Source organism: Babylonia areolata, chromosome 9 (assembly GCF_041734735.1).
Source record: "Babylonia areolata isolate BAREFJ2019XMU chromosome 9, ASM4173473v1, whole genome shotgun sequence".
Classification (NCBI taxonomy): domain Eukaryota; kingdom Metazoa; phylum Mollusca; class Gastropoda; order Neogastropoda; family Buccinidae; genus Babylonia; species Babylonia areolata.
Genome location: NC_134884.1, coordinates 13,457,432 through 13,472,327, shown reverse-complemented (window position 1 = coordinate 13,472,327; position 14,896 = coordinate 13,457,432). Strand labels below are relative to the sequence as shown.

Genomic DNA, 14,896 nt, shown 5'->3' with positions numbered 1-14,896 from the left:
GTTTGTTTGTTTCTGGGCCTCCCATTTCTGAAGCACCTGGTAAAGAAGGAGAAGAAGAAAACATAGTGATTCACAAAAATATGCCTTTCATGATTAGAAAAAAAAAAAGAAGAAAAAAAAAAAAAAAGTTTCACTTTTCTTTCATTTCATTTTCCTCTCCATATTCCCTCCCTTGCTCTCTTCCATTTGTCATCATCTTCTATCTAAATCCTCTCTCAGTTTTTTCTTCCTTCTCCTATTAATTCATTCTTAGTGACGCTGGGACTGAATGTACATCAGTCTCTAATCTCAACGCAGCCGGCTACCATCCTGAAAGGACTTCTCATTCAGTCTTCCCACCTGGACTTTTCATTCAGTCTTCCGATCAGGGGTCTGACATGCCATGGCGCCGTGACAGGCGATGGACTTCAGATCCAGTGGCCTATTTCCGCATCAGTGATCAGGGTTCCATGTCCCGTTTCGGCATGGTCTTGTATCCTCGAGAAAGACCCTGTCCCCCGATTTTCCTCACTCCACCCAGGTGTGAATCGGTACCTGACTTCGGATGGGGGAAGGCTAAAATGAAGGAAGGAGACGGTTGGGCCCCGCCTCTTTTCGCCGAACCCTCGACACAGTCCTGCCCCGATGGCCGTAAAAGGTTACGTGACCTTTCACCTTTAACCTTTTAAGCCACGTCTCAAAGATGAAAAGAAAAGAGACTAATTTTCATCCTGCTTTCAGGATTCGAGTGCAATTTCTCCATCCCCCTTTTCATTAAACACATAATAAAAACGGATGTTCCGAGTTCATCCTTTAAACGTGTATAAGGTCTTATGAAATTGTTTCAATACGCATATTGGGTTCAGAGGCTAACCGGATGGAGTAGAATGAAAAGGTTGGTTCGGCCTGATTGGGAAATAGACAGTTTGGGAATGCCACTTTCGTTTACGCATCTTCCGTTGAGCCTGTGAAAATGGCGGCATCCTTAGAGGCAATTTTGGCGGGTCTTCTTGTCCCCGATAATAGCGTAATTCAAGAGGTAAATACTTAATACTGACATAGACTGGTATGTTTTATATGTTAGTATCTCAAATATGAAAGAATTTTGCAGGAATTGCTTGGGATCCAGTTTTGTTAGATATGTAATTTATAATATGATTGTGTCCGACACGTGGTGTCTCAGACACTGTCTGCATCCTTGATCTTGTGATCACTCAGCCTATTGTCATTGATCTCGTGTTTAGCGTCAGAAAAATGAACAAGTATTTGGAACCAGTGACCATAAAATCTGATTATAGAACAGAATAGTTTTGATTTTGTGATCTCGCCGTATCAGCTATCACTGATTCGGCAGGCAGTCCAGGTTACACTTTTTCTGTAATATACCGTGTACTTGGCGTACTATGATGAAATAATAAATCAGAACGACAGACTTGGGGCTGTCTTTTATTATTGAGATTTTTCATGACAATGTGGTGAATATCTGTCATTCGTGAGTAAAATTTTTAAAAGTAAAAGAAGTTTTTAAATGCATTGTGGTATGTCAGCACCCAGAGTTAGTAGTACTAGTAAGATGTTGGCCAAGTTTGATAGTAGCTGTAGAGAAGCCCATCCTGTGAGAAAAGTGTTGATCATCTGGCAGTAATTTGAAAGCGATTTGCAATTGTATCGTTTCAGGTTAGCATTAAGTTGATTAACACATGTGCGCACACATGCACACACACACACACACACACACACACACACGTGCACGTGCGTGCACACACAGTGACAAACACAGTCATACTTGAACTTGTTATATGTTTGAGGCCTGGGTAGGCCTGTATCATTCTGAAGGCAAAGAAAATATCACTTTTTGTAGCATGTATGGACTGCCGATTTGTTGCATAATCGATTGTATATGAGGGTAGGGTGGCCCAGTGTGAGTTGAGTCTTTTCTTTAAGGTTAAGACTGTTGGTGCCATTATGACCGTGTCTGGGAAACTATTCTATGAGTTTACAACTCGTTCTGTGAAGAAGGAGCTTTTCACGCTTATTCTACAATGAGATTTGCTCAGCTTAGGACTATTCCCCCTGACATCCCTACTGTAGTACTATTGGAGTGTGCGATCTGTGGTCCATGAGTGTCATAAATATCATGAATAGCGCATTTCTCGAAGCTTAAGGCTGGACAGTTTCAGGATTTCCAGTCTCTCTGAGTATGGCTAGTCCTTCAAGGATGCAATGATTTTTGTTGCTCGACGCTGCACACATACACACGTACCCACAGGCCAACACAACCCAGCAGTAAGCCCCACTCCCACTCCCTCTTGAAGTTTTCTTTTTTATAGTTTTTCTCCACACTAACCTGACATTGTGACTTGGCATTTCCATAGTTGACTGAAATCACACAACTTTTAATTTTCTGCACTGGGTGTCTTGCTTTTGAACCCAGTGCCCCATGGCAGCTTTCTTCCTTCATGAAGTGACTACAATTGTCTGTTGATTATTCTGTGACTAAGGACCTTTATTTCACAGTATCAAAACTAGGCCACTCCAGCCTGTCATTACTGCTACTTTGATTCATGATTCCAACACAAAGATTTGTGTGTGTGTGCTGCCCTGTCATCTGCATCACTTCAGTGGCATTGCTTCCCCCACAAAGCCACACCCAGGTTTGTCCCAGCGCCAGCAATCTACAGGAATCCATGGAGTTTTTAGTCGCCACACACATCAGAGGACTGTGCACTGCTGCGGTGATGTTCAGTTGTGCCTGTTTTAATTAAGACTAAAGACACCACATACCAATCCTCCTACTTAAGGACACCACCGACTAATCCTCATTGACAACAGTAATAACTTAGTCATGGTGGTAGACTGAGTGAGCTTCACCCTCAGACTAGTCAGAGTGAAGACTGCTACTATGTGACGTATGTCCCTCCAACAAGTCTCCCATGAATCTGCCAACACCAGAGACCTTGACAGGATTCTCCCCCTAGCAGGGAAGTGGAGGGGGGTTGGAACTGAGGTCACCATGAGAGCAGGACATTTGAGGCCACAGAACCTGGGACAATTTTTTGATGGTGAAGGGGGGTGACAGTAGTGACAAGGCTGCTGTGGAGGTCCATTTTAGATTTGGGACTATGTGTCAAGGCTCTACGCTTCCTTTTATAATGATATCCCAGCTTAAGCTAAGCCCGAGAGATACAGCCTATTCCATTAGAAGCTCGCGTTCAGCTAAGAGCTCTGGAACGATGTGACTGTCCAGATTTTAGCGCACAACAAAAAGCAATGCACCTCCTTCTCTATTGTCCTTGCAGTAGATAGTTTACAGGTCTGGCAGAATCTCAGAACTGCTGATGTCAGGATTGAGCCATGTTTCTGTGCTGAATGTAATGTCAGTTTGATGCTATCAACCAGGTTAATGATTTCAGCCTTTTTTCCATTCATAGATTCATAGGTTGGAAATTGATTTTTAGCACCCAGAGAGGCCTCTTGGCACTGGTACATCTGTTCTGCTGAGTTGGTCTGATGTTCTCATTGTCATTTGGTACGTTTGGTTTCAGTACGTCGGCAGCTAATGTTTTGTAGAAAAAAGAAAAGAAATATTTAACTAGAACATACCTCGTGAAGTTGTCAGTTGTCGACAAAAAAATCCTAACCAGAAGTAAAGAAACATATCTCACCTGTGAATTCATCTACCACAGAGTGAAATATGCAACATTGCTGAATGAAATATTACAGTTATTTGAGTAAGTTTTAGTTATTTGAATGTCTGCTCTCTTTTGAAGCTATTTTTTGTTAGAAGAACCCTTGTAGCTGAGAGAAAAACACTAGAGTTTGTGTTTTGTTTGCGGACAGAATCGGAAAAATGTCATTTTGATGCATGTGCAGATCACCCTTACTAAACATTATTCCTTTGTACTGGTGCTGCTTGCTCATTCTGCTCTATTTTTTCTTGGGTTGTTCAAAAGGGATGGTCATAGTCCAGAACAGGAAATTTTAAGGGTAGATCTCACTGCAGGCAGTCTAGCTCAGCAGCTGAAATGTGGTGTTCCCAGTTTATCTTTATATTCCCCAGCTTTACAATTAACAATCTAGGGTGCATCAAGTTTGTAATTGTATACTTTCATAAGCAAAAGTGATGTTAGTTTGTCACTGGATGCATTTCTTTGGATAAGGAATCAATGAATCATTCAATGAATTTGTTTATGTTCTCTCTCACTCCACAACCCTCCTGCATATCTTTCTTTTATTACTGTGCTATGTTGATGCAGGCAGCCGTATTATATCTTCATATTATTTTGCTTACTTGCTGACATTTTTCATGCTAATGATAGTGAAGGAAAAGAGATCTTACTTGACCTGGTTATTGTCACTGTTCACTTTGTTTTTGGATTTTACTGCTCAAGTTGGAAGTCAGAAGATCTATAAATGAGTGTAGGACACTAGGAATGTAGACAGTATGTAGACAGCACTGGGAATCATAGGAACTACACAGTCAGAGGGACAGAATTCTGGTAGGACTATTCCGACTACACAGCAAACTTACAAAGTGACAAACATTAATGAGTACTCACTCAGAGTAGTGATTAGGTGTTGCCTAATTTTCAAGGTTTGCTTCACACCCAGTTTTTTTTTGTTTGTTTTTTATGTGGGGTTGGGAAGGGGGATGAGAATGTTGTGAAAAAAATATTTTTGTAGTTTGTCATCTTTGTTGGTTTCTTTGTTTGAGGTTGTTTTTCAAACTCTTGAATTCCCTCTTTTTTCTCTCCATTCTTCCAGAATACAGCAAAATTGCGAGAAGCTTTCAAAGACCCTGGTACTCTGCCAGCACTATGCCACATCCTGGGGACTTCTGAGAATGTTCAGGTAGTTGGGTACATGTGTTGTCTTCTTCACTATTTTAGTTTTTGTTTAGAAATCATTCATGTTAGTTTAACTTTCAGAATTTTTTAAAGAAGAGATGTGTATCTCCACTCAAAATAATTAAATTTGTCATGTTCACAATTATAGTAGTGAACACTGAACTTTTCTCTTTTAAAAACTATTATTGATGTTACCTTGTGATCAGTATTAAATACGCATTTTAATGGCATTCACTGATTCAGTTTTCTTCTTATATATATGTGGGGTTTTTTTTCTTTCTTTTTATTTATTTTATATTTCATGCTGAAAAAATCTTCTGAAGGAAACTGGAGACAGCCTTTCAGCTTCCTGAAACAGTTCTCTAATGACCACATTGCTCCAGTTGTGTTCATTGATTGGTTATGAATGCGTGTTCCATTTAAGCTTTGTTTTCTGACATGTATCTGTCTGTGTGGAGGTAAAGGTCTTTTGTTCATGTCATGATGATGATTAGATGGCCTTTCACTGTTTCAGCACACACACACACACACTCTCTCTCTCTCACACACACACACACACACACACACACACACACACACACACACACACAGGATTTAAAAAAGAAAAAAAAAGATAACAAAGATGGACAGCCGTACCACTTGACCACTTGTAAAGTATTGATCAACATGAAATGCATGTACGACTTCCAGGTGCGACAGCTATCAGCAGTGTTGATTCGTCGTAAAGTGCAGAAAGTAAAGCAGTGGAACGCTTTGGCTCAGGATGTCAGACAGGGGTATGTAAAAGTTAGAAGACATTTTGTTTTGTAAAGTTAGAAGGCATTTATTTAATAACTTCTTTCTGTCTGCTTTTGTTGGCTGCAGTTCCCATGTACACTTGTATACTTGGCTTTTACATATATATGACTTTTTGCCCTGCCCTTACCCCTTACACAACCTCAGCATGTTCCTGTTTCCATAATCCACCGAATGCTGATGATATGGATTAATAAGGGGTCTTAGGTGTTTATATTAGATCTTCTGCATGTGTACTCACATGATGAGGGTTTAGGCACAAGCAGGTCATCATATTTGTTGAACAGGGAGGTTGTCCCAATCTACCAACAGGTAGCGATAATGGGATCAAAGCAGGACCTTGGATTGAGTCCTACACTTCCATTTGACCGTTGTGCCCATCACATTCTGTATGTGTGTGGGCCAGTTCTGTATATGCTTTCATTTTTGACTCACTTGTGTAAACAAAGTGAGTCTGTTATAACCCGGCGTTCGGTTGTCTCTGTGTGTGTGTGTGTCCATGGTAAACTTTAACATTGCCATTTTATCTGGAAATACTTTGTCTGTCAATACCAAATTTGGCTTTAAACATAGTAGGAAAAAAAATTTCAGTCATACCAATAATAGGTTGCACATCTCCCAGATTTAGCCATATTTCCGAATTATTGAAAGTTTATTTAATTGATGTTTGTTCTGGATTCCAAAAACCACTGTTAACCCTTTGCAGCTGCCTGATTGTCTGGTGAGAATACGCCATGACCTTGATTTTCTTGTTCACAATTAAAAGCAAAGAAATACACATTCTGGACAGAACATGTACAGTGACACTAACTACATTTATTGACATGTTTACTCCATATTACTGTTCTAAAGTAGACACTGAATTAACTAGAATGAACAGAAAAGAAAATTTGAATCGACTGTTTCACTGAGTTAAGGTCAGTGTCGTCTACATGGCATTGGTCAGTGCTGCAGATCTTGACAAAACATGTTGCAAAGCCTGACACGATTGCAACGTCTCCTTTATCACTTGAATTAAAAGAATTTCTTAAATAATCATCAACTTGTTTACTGCATATGAATGTTTTAAAGTGGATACTGAATTAACTAAAATGAACAGAAAAAAGAAATTGAATAGACTGTGTAGTTTCTCAGTGAGTGGAAAGTGTCGAACACGGATCTCTGCAGATCTATAAAAACAGACATATAATGATATATTGTAGTGTTTTTGAGGCGATGGGAACATCTCCTTTACCTCGGACTTTAAAGAATTTTTTTTAAATCCCGAGATATACCAAAAAAACATGAGTTAAATGCTGTTATGATTTCGCTGCCGCTGTTGTGTTATTCCGCTAAAAGAACATGCCCAAATGATAATTTTAGAATGTCCGTATCGAATCCGCGTTAGCACAGTGGATAAAACCACTCATTCTCCACCCAGATATGAAACGTCCATGGTTCAAATCTGAATTGAAGACTTTTGTTTCTCTTTTTTTTTTTATCACGAAGCTGTATATAATTATAATAATGAATAGAGAACACATTTCAACAAACCAATCTTTAATTTTTAAAAGTTATTTTTCTTTCTTTTTCTTTTTAAGCGCGTATCACAAGTGAGTCTTGAAGGCCTTGCCTTTCTTGTCATTTCATAGGTCTGTTTTTGCCAGTTTGAACTAATGAACCTGTGACCACCTATCTTTAGCATCTGTAGCAGGTGGCAGAATCCTTATCACACATTTTCTGCGTATGTGGATACATACTTGTTGATTATTCTAAATCTCAGAGCTTTGGATTTCTTTAGATGTTTTCTGCACATACCACTTAACATTTTTCAGGTGTTTATACAGGTCACTTTCATCTTAATGATTAGTACTGAATTGCAATTTTTGTTTGTTTGTTTTTTTAAAGAAGTTTTTTCATATGGTAAGATTAATGTAGAGAATACTGTAAATAGCAGTCTCTTCCTTTCTGCGTGAATTGTTATAGGGATGGAAAGCTTGGTAACTAAATATTTACACTTTTTACAGTAAGTTGACTTCTACTGTTGCACAATCTGTTTTCTGATTTGTGGCTATGTTGATTTTTGCAGCATCCGAGATAACATCCTGCAACTGCTGCTTCGTGAACCAGAGTAAGTTGTGCTTCACAATTTTACTGCATGCAGTTTATATTTAGTTCTTAGCCTGCTATTGTGATTTCTTAGAAGCAGAACATGTTTTGTTTTTTTGTGGATAGTGGATGATTGAAATCTATTTCAACTGATACTGTTTGTTTAGAAGATTGCATTTCACACCCTCCTGATATGGAGATTGTCTGCTTTTCTTGATACTTGTGCTTTCATTCTGTCACTGTTTTTGTTGTTTTTGAAGATGCTTTCAGTTTATATTTCATATTTAACGATTCTCAGTTACTCTCTCAGACACTGTAGGTAGTGAGAGTTTCGTTGACATTGTCAAGTTTGTTCCGCTGGTCAGTTTTGATCTTTATGAAAGCCTGAAGCGATGGTTCAAACTTGGACAGCACAGAACACTGTCAACCCTCAGGCTCCTTGTGTGTGTGTGTGTGTGTGTGAACGGATTTAAAGACAAATTAAAGAGGCATGCTGTGACCACAAAGGTGTCAGCTTGTTTGGCAGTTGATGGTTATGATTTTCTTCTTTTTTTCTTCTTCTTTTTTTAATTTTCAGGATTAAGTTTAAAAGGGTGAATAGTGGTGGATAAGGAGCCATATGAATGTTCAGATACTCAACAAAATTATAATTGAAAAAAAAAAATTAGGTATTTTATCATTTATCCACTTCCATTCCTGCTTTCAGAAAGGTACTTGAAATAACATCTTCATTTTTCTCTTTTTTCTCCATTCTTTTAGCACATTTTGTAAATAGGTGTATTTACATGTTTATGTGAGGAAATGATAGATGGATCTTGTTGCATTCATTACAGACGAAGCGTTCGAACATCCATTGCATCATTGGTTGGTACAGCAGCCAAACATGACTTGCCCAGCAATGCTTGGCCTCAGCTGTTTGAGTTCATTCTTACCTACACCAAGAGTTCAGACCCAGCGCAGTGTGAAGTGAGTTGTTTGCTGTAAATGTATCGTGCATTGGTGTTTGTTTCCATGTTTACCTGTCTCTCTCTCTCTCTCTCTCTCTATATATATATATATCTCTTCCTCTCAGTTCAGCTTTTCCCTCTTTTCTTTCACAGCTTAAGTATTATGTGTTCTCATGCCTGTAAAAACATAATAATGAATGATACTAATAGTATGTTTGTTTTGTGTATTATTGGTATGATTTTCTGAACATTGACAGTGAAACATATTTTCTTTCTTTTTCTTTTTCAGCTTGGGATGTTTGTACTGTATACAGTATCACAGATGGCTACAGAACAGCTGAAACCACACCTTGTGTCAATCCTGCAGTTGCTGGTTGAAAAGTTGAATGACACACAGAACTACATGGTTCCCTATTATGCTATCAGGTAAAACAGCAGTGATTACCCATATTTGTGGAAACATGAGTTACAGTTCTGGAGGCTGATTATGAGATCAGTGTGTCATAATTTCTTTTTAATTTGATTAAGAGTTATAAATGGGAATACACTAATTTGATTGTTTAATTAAAAGTTAAAAGGATAGTAAGTATGTGCCCAGAGTGTGATGTATTTGATTTTCTATTCTTTATTAAGATGTTAGCTAGTGGCTGCCTGTGTAAGGTGAATTCGCTTATTGTGTGGACAGAAGTAATAATGATATATATGTAAATTCAGTATTTGTGAGAACTGTGTAGATGTTTTTGTTTTCAGTCTCAACAGCTTTGTCCCTTTCCTTTTTCATGTACAGGACAACTTCAGAGTTGGTTTTCTTCGTTGGGGATTCTGAAGGGGTGAGTTAAGCTGTAGTTAAATTGGTGAGGGAGAGTGTATTACATTTCATGTTGTCTTGTGTTGCACATTTTGTGATGTTTTCTTTTACATATGTATAAGCAGTGCTCTGATGTGGGTTAAAATGTGCTTGATTTCACAGAAGTATTGAAGAAAGAGAAAAACCAGTTGGAAAAGCTCTTACTGTCGGAAGGAAAGGAGAATTGCTTTTTTTTTTTTTTTTTTTTTTTTTGTCTTCTTGTGTTTGTTTTTGATATAATTAAATTGCTTGTTATTAATGTAAATAAGAAAGGAACAACTTTGGTTTTGTTTTTTGTGGCGGGGGGAGGGGGAGTTAAGGTCAGTGTTGAATTAGTTTACTAGGGGTTAGGGGTTATGACCTTGTATCTGACTTTCGCATCCATACAACATTTGTATTTTGTAACCTTTTGTTTTTCTTTGAGCTTAATAATATATAGGACTGAAAATAGAAAATAATGCATTTGTTATTTTTTTACAACAATGAATAATTATTTTTAGGGAAGATAATGAGACAAACCAGTTATCCAAGTTTTAGTGTCTGAGATTGACCAATTATAACTGTTGTATTAAAGTGACTTGAAAGATGTCCAACTGTCTATAGACAAGCTAGAAAAGTTTCTTGGTTAAAAAAAGAAGAAGACATTTTTAGCATTCTGGATGCTAAAATAATGAGCTGTTTGCTGTATTTCAGTTGTAATTGTATGCAAAAACATACATGGATGAGATAGCCAAGTGGTGAGAGCACTGAACTTGTTATCCTAGAGTCCTGGGTTTGAATCTTTGCTGCATCTAATAAGTTAAGAGTGGAGATTTGTCTGATCTCCAACATAATTATGTGCTGACCTGCTAGTGCCTGAACCCTGATATGCGTACACACATGCAAAACATCAAACATGTGTACACACATGCAAAACATCAAACATGCACATTAAAGGCCAGGTAATGCATGGAAGTGTAAGGTTATGGAAATAAGAACTTACCCAGCATGCACCACCCTCCTTGCCCTACCTCCACCCCCACCCCCACACCCCCTTGCAAAAAAAACAAAAACAAAATAAGAACAGAGTATGGTTGCTTTTAAATGGCAGGGTAAAACAGTCCTATTATATTTGTAAAAGCCTACTGCAGTACTACAAAGCGAACTTGGGAGCTGCAGTGTATGACCAGGAGGTAAAAATGGAAGATTTAGTTTGTTTTTGTTTCAATAATAATGGGTGTGTACACTCTCTTTTCAGAAGCTAATTCAGAACGCTGTGCCTCAAGTGATGGTTGTGATTCAACAGCTGACGGGAGTGGATGAGGTGTGTGTGTTTGTGCATCTGTGTATGTGCTCCTGTTGTGGCATGTCAGTTTGCTTTATCACTATGCCAGTCTGCCTTTGTCTTTTGTTTTTGTTTCTCATCATCTCTGGTAAAACTAAATGAAGAATAAATGCAAAGACATATCTAGATGCTAAGTGGAAGGGACTACTGGACACATGATTAATTTTTATAGGGCAATGAATCTATTTAGTGAAAATATTAAATTTAAATGAGGTTGTAACTTTGAAAGCAGTTGCTACAAAGGTTTGAAAAGACTTTTTGCAGCATTGATACAAGTGTAAGGATTGTTTCTTTTTGTTTTTCTTTTAATTGTATTTGTTTTTGATATAAATCCTTCCCACAACAGATGGCAGATGAAGATACAATAAGAAAATTATTACATTTATTAAAAAAAACCCAAAAAACCCAGCCCTTTCTAAAAAAAAATTTTTTTTACATTCCCAGTGCACATTTATATTGTCTTTGCCTGCTGCTTATGTTTTAGTGTTTATATGTTTAGTTACATCTATGTGGATAAGAGACAAACAAGTGTTTTTCCAACAACAAAAACAGCTTTCTGTTCAGTCAATTGTGTAAGTGATAGGAGTTACATACTCTGAATCCTGTTGTTTTTCCATTTTTGTCTTTGTTTGTTCGTTCCCAGGAAAAGGCTTGCGAGGCACTGGAGTTGTTTGATGAATTGCTGGAGACCGAAGTAGCCATCATCACTCCACACCTGAAACCGTTTGTTCAGTTCTGTCTCCAGGTGAGGTTTAGACTTAGTTATCTCTGTGGTTTGTGCATATTTGAGTTAAGTGGAAAATTTTGATTGATCAGTTTTTATTAACCTTTGCTCCCTCAAGTTTTCAGATGAAAAACAGATTTCATTATACCTGTTATTTGTGCCAGTCATGGTTCCAAAGGTTTTGCTTGGCTTTAAAAGCTGACATTTGTCATTGGAGTGTCACTTGAAAGTTCACTAAATAGTAATGTCCTTTTCCTGTAAATTTTCATTAAATGTAAAGCATTACATTTATTGTTTATGTTTTTAAAGTTAACATCTATGTATTTTGCACCACACCTTTAATATTTAAGAGGAAATGGGTTAGCCATAAGAGGAAATGAGTAAGCCATTAGACATCCCTTGAGTATGAACAATATTTCTGTATAATTAAAACATCCAGGCACTAAGGAACTAGTATAATCACCTTTGTATTATGTAACTTTCTGATACACACAGAGAACAAGATCCATGTGACATGGACAAGAATGTTGTAACATAATTGTCATCGTGTTCAGGTGTCTGCCAAGACCGAGTTCACAGATGAGCTGAGGGTGAAAGCCATGTCGTTCATTGCCTCTCTCACACGCCTGAAGAAAAAGGTGAGCCTGCTAATAACGTCGTCGTCATCTTCACTCTTAACTCTTGTTGTCAGTGGGGCTCATCTCTCAAGAACAGTTCTTCATATTCCTCCAGCTCTCTTGGTTGTGTGGCAAAGTTTGGGTCTCTGCAAATGGTTTCTTTCAACATCTTTGTAGCATGTAATCATCATCTGGATAACCACAATCACTTCAGCTGATCAGCAACACTACTTTTGTTTTCTATCATATAGTCATAGTTCTTGTTGTTACTGTTGTGTGGCAAATCAAACAAAATTCTAGCCACCTCCCCTGTACTGTACATCCTGACAGCCATGTTGACATGCTCCACATCTTAAACTTTTCGAAACACCAAAAACTGCATCAAAATGGAGCTAAAACTTTTGAGATATCTCTTCAAACACGCTTCAGGGCAGTCACCATTTGCATGTTAGTACGTGTACTCGCATGACTGACTGGACTGTTGATAATGCAGTTTCCGTTTGCCACAGATATAATCTGTGGTCGGGAGTGAAAGGTGATAATACTTGCTCAGCAGTATTTTCCCAGATTAAACCCGATGTTTGAAATTATCTGTTCTTTCACTGACATTGGTAATTGTGGAAAAGTTAAGGGGGTAAGATGAGAGGATTGGCCTCCACCTTCCTATGTCCAGACCTTAACACACTGAATGTGAATTCACTGCCACTATGGCCATAAAAGGCATCGGCCTTGAGCATTTTATGATATAAATGTTGGAAGTAGACATACTTAAACAACACAAAAAACAACAAAATGATGATGGTGTGCACTGTGGTCAGGCGGTGATGAAGAACCACCTGGTGGAGCCCATCCTCCAGGTGCTGCTGCCCATCCTGTGTTCAGAGGAGGAGGACGAAGAGGAGGAAGAGCCAGAACCAGATGCCGAGTCCCACACTCCTCCACAGTACGCCCTTCAGGTGGGAAGGGGAACTGGGAAAGGGTGACAGGGGGGCGGGCACGGGGGGTTACACACAGCAACTATTGTGTGTGTGTGTGTGCACAGACACACCGCACACACGCACAGAGGCATGCTCAGACACACTCAGACAGGCATGCACACAGACATGCACACACATATATGTGTGCGTGTATGCACACATGCACACACACACGAAATTTTGTTGCTTGACGTTGGTGATATCCCCTCTGCCCAACTCTCCGGATAGATGTTCGGAATTCTGAATAAGAAATTAGTTGTAAAATGTGTTGTGACCAGCGTCTGTTTATTGAAATATATGCAGTTTGTTAATTTCATTTTTTCGTAATTCTTTCACAGGTTCTCGACACTCTTGCTCTTCATCTTCCTCCAGAGAAGTTCATTCCTAAACTGGTGAGTAGACAGGTTACTCTTCATATGTCTGCACCTCTCCTGTCTCTCTCTGTTGCATCAATTTATATTCCATTCTCACATATACAGAATCACACTCTCTCCTGTTCCTTCCTTTTTTGTATTATCTATCTTTTATTGACCTCACCCACCCCTTCTCCTACACCCATGTCCTGCCATCCCCTGTCTAATGAACAGAGGTTAATGTTTTTCCTATTCTTTCCATGCCTATGATTTTCTGTCTCTGTAATTACCTCCCACTTTCCCTCCTGCCTTACCCCCCAGGCCCCTTGCACATCTCTATACCCCCTCTTTCTCTCACTGGCACAGACAAGTGTTTTCACTATTTCCTTTTCTATGATATAAGATGTCCATGATATTGTCTCTCTATTTTGAATTGCCCCACTGCCCCACTTCTCCTATGCTCCTGGCCCCTCCATCTCTTTCTCTCATAGACACAGTCTTTTCTCCTTTTCCTTCCTTTTCTGTAATATAGATGCCTATGATATACTGCCCATCTTCAGCTGGTTACACCCCTCCTCTCCATCCCAGCCACCCATCTTTTTCTCCTACATACATAGACAATTGTTCATAGGTGGGAGTATATATGGATCTCTGTACTGTTGTTTAGCAATTTTTAAAAAAGCAGGATTTCAGTACTGTTGTTTAGCGATTTAAAAAAGCAAGTAGGGGTCAGGGGGACTTTTTTCTGTTTATTTTACTTTGTTTCAGTATTAAGACATGCACTTTGGTTAAGCATGTCCTGGACACTTTTCAGTGTTGTAAGCAACAGTGACCCCCACCCATGATGAGTGTTTGCTGACTGTGTTCCCTGTCTGTGCCTGCCACAGATGCCCATGGTGGAGAAGTGTCTGAGCAGTGACAAGGCAAAGGAGCGTCGCACAGGTTACCTGGCTATGGCTGTGGTGGTGGAGGGATGTGCTGATTACGTCATGAGCAAGTGAGCTGTCTCCTGCTCTCTTCTTACTGTTGTTGTCAGCTTTCTTGTGATTGTTTGCCTGTGAGGTCTTTCATTGTGTCACCTGCCATGTGTGTGCGTCCATGAGTGTGTAGTATCGACAAGAGTATTGAAAATGGAAATGATTATTGGTAATGATTTCTTGGCTTGCATGCTTGAGAGCTGCTCTATTAAAGAAAGACATGAATACACAGTCTTTTTGTTGTTTTTTTCATCTCATTTCTTATTTCTTCATTTGTTTTTCTCTTCCTTTTTTTCATCATCATAATTTTTTCCCCTTTTTTCCTATCATAGCACAGTATGATAGAGATAAGATATGATACATTAGACTTGGCTAAGAGCGGGCCAGACTAAGAGGGGCGTCTTTTCACTGTTAGCCGCGC

At 38.9% G+C, this 14,896-nt stretch overlaps 1 protein-coding gene across 1 annotated transcript in view; it reads left to right on the top strand.

The window, feature by feature from the left end:
• The first annotated feature begins 933 nt into the window (after positions 1-933).
• The window catches only part of LOC143286066 (importin-4-like), a 38,263-nt gene continuing 24,300 nt past the window's right edge, over positions 934-14,896 (top strand). The window contains exons 1-13 of the mRNA XM_076593627.1: positions 934-1,018; positions 4,744-4,830; positions 5,517-5,602; positions 7,690-7,731; positions 8,543-8,675; positions 8,946-9,082; positions 9,444-9,486; positions 10,741-10,806; positions 11,471-11,572; positions 12,106-12,189; positions 12,987-13,124; positions 13,484-13,537; positions 14,386-14,495. Of these exons, the coding sequence (XP_076449742.1) occupies positions 953-1,018; positions 4,744-4,830; positions 5,517-5,602; positions 7,690-7,731; positions 8,543-8,675; positions 8,946-9,082; positions 9,444-9,486; positions 10,741-10,806; positions 11,471-11,572; positions 12,106-12,189; positions 12,987-13,124; positions 13,484-13,537; positions 14,386-14,495 (1,148 nt within the window). The 5' untranslated portion in view covers positions 934-952. The remainder of the gene's footprint in view (positions 1,019-4,743; positions 4,831-5,516; positions 5,603-7,689; positions 7,732-8,542; positions 8,676-8,945; positions 9,083-9,443; positions 9,487-10,740; positions 10,807-11,470; positions 11,573-12,105; positions 12,190-12,986; positions 13,125-13,483; positions 13,538-14,385; positions 14,496-14,896) is intronic.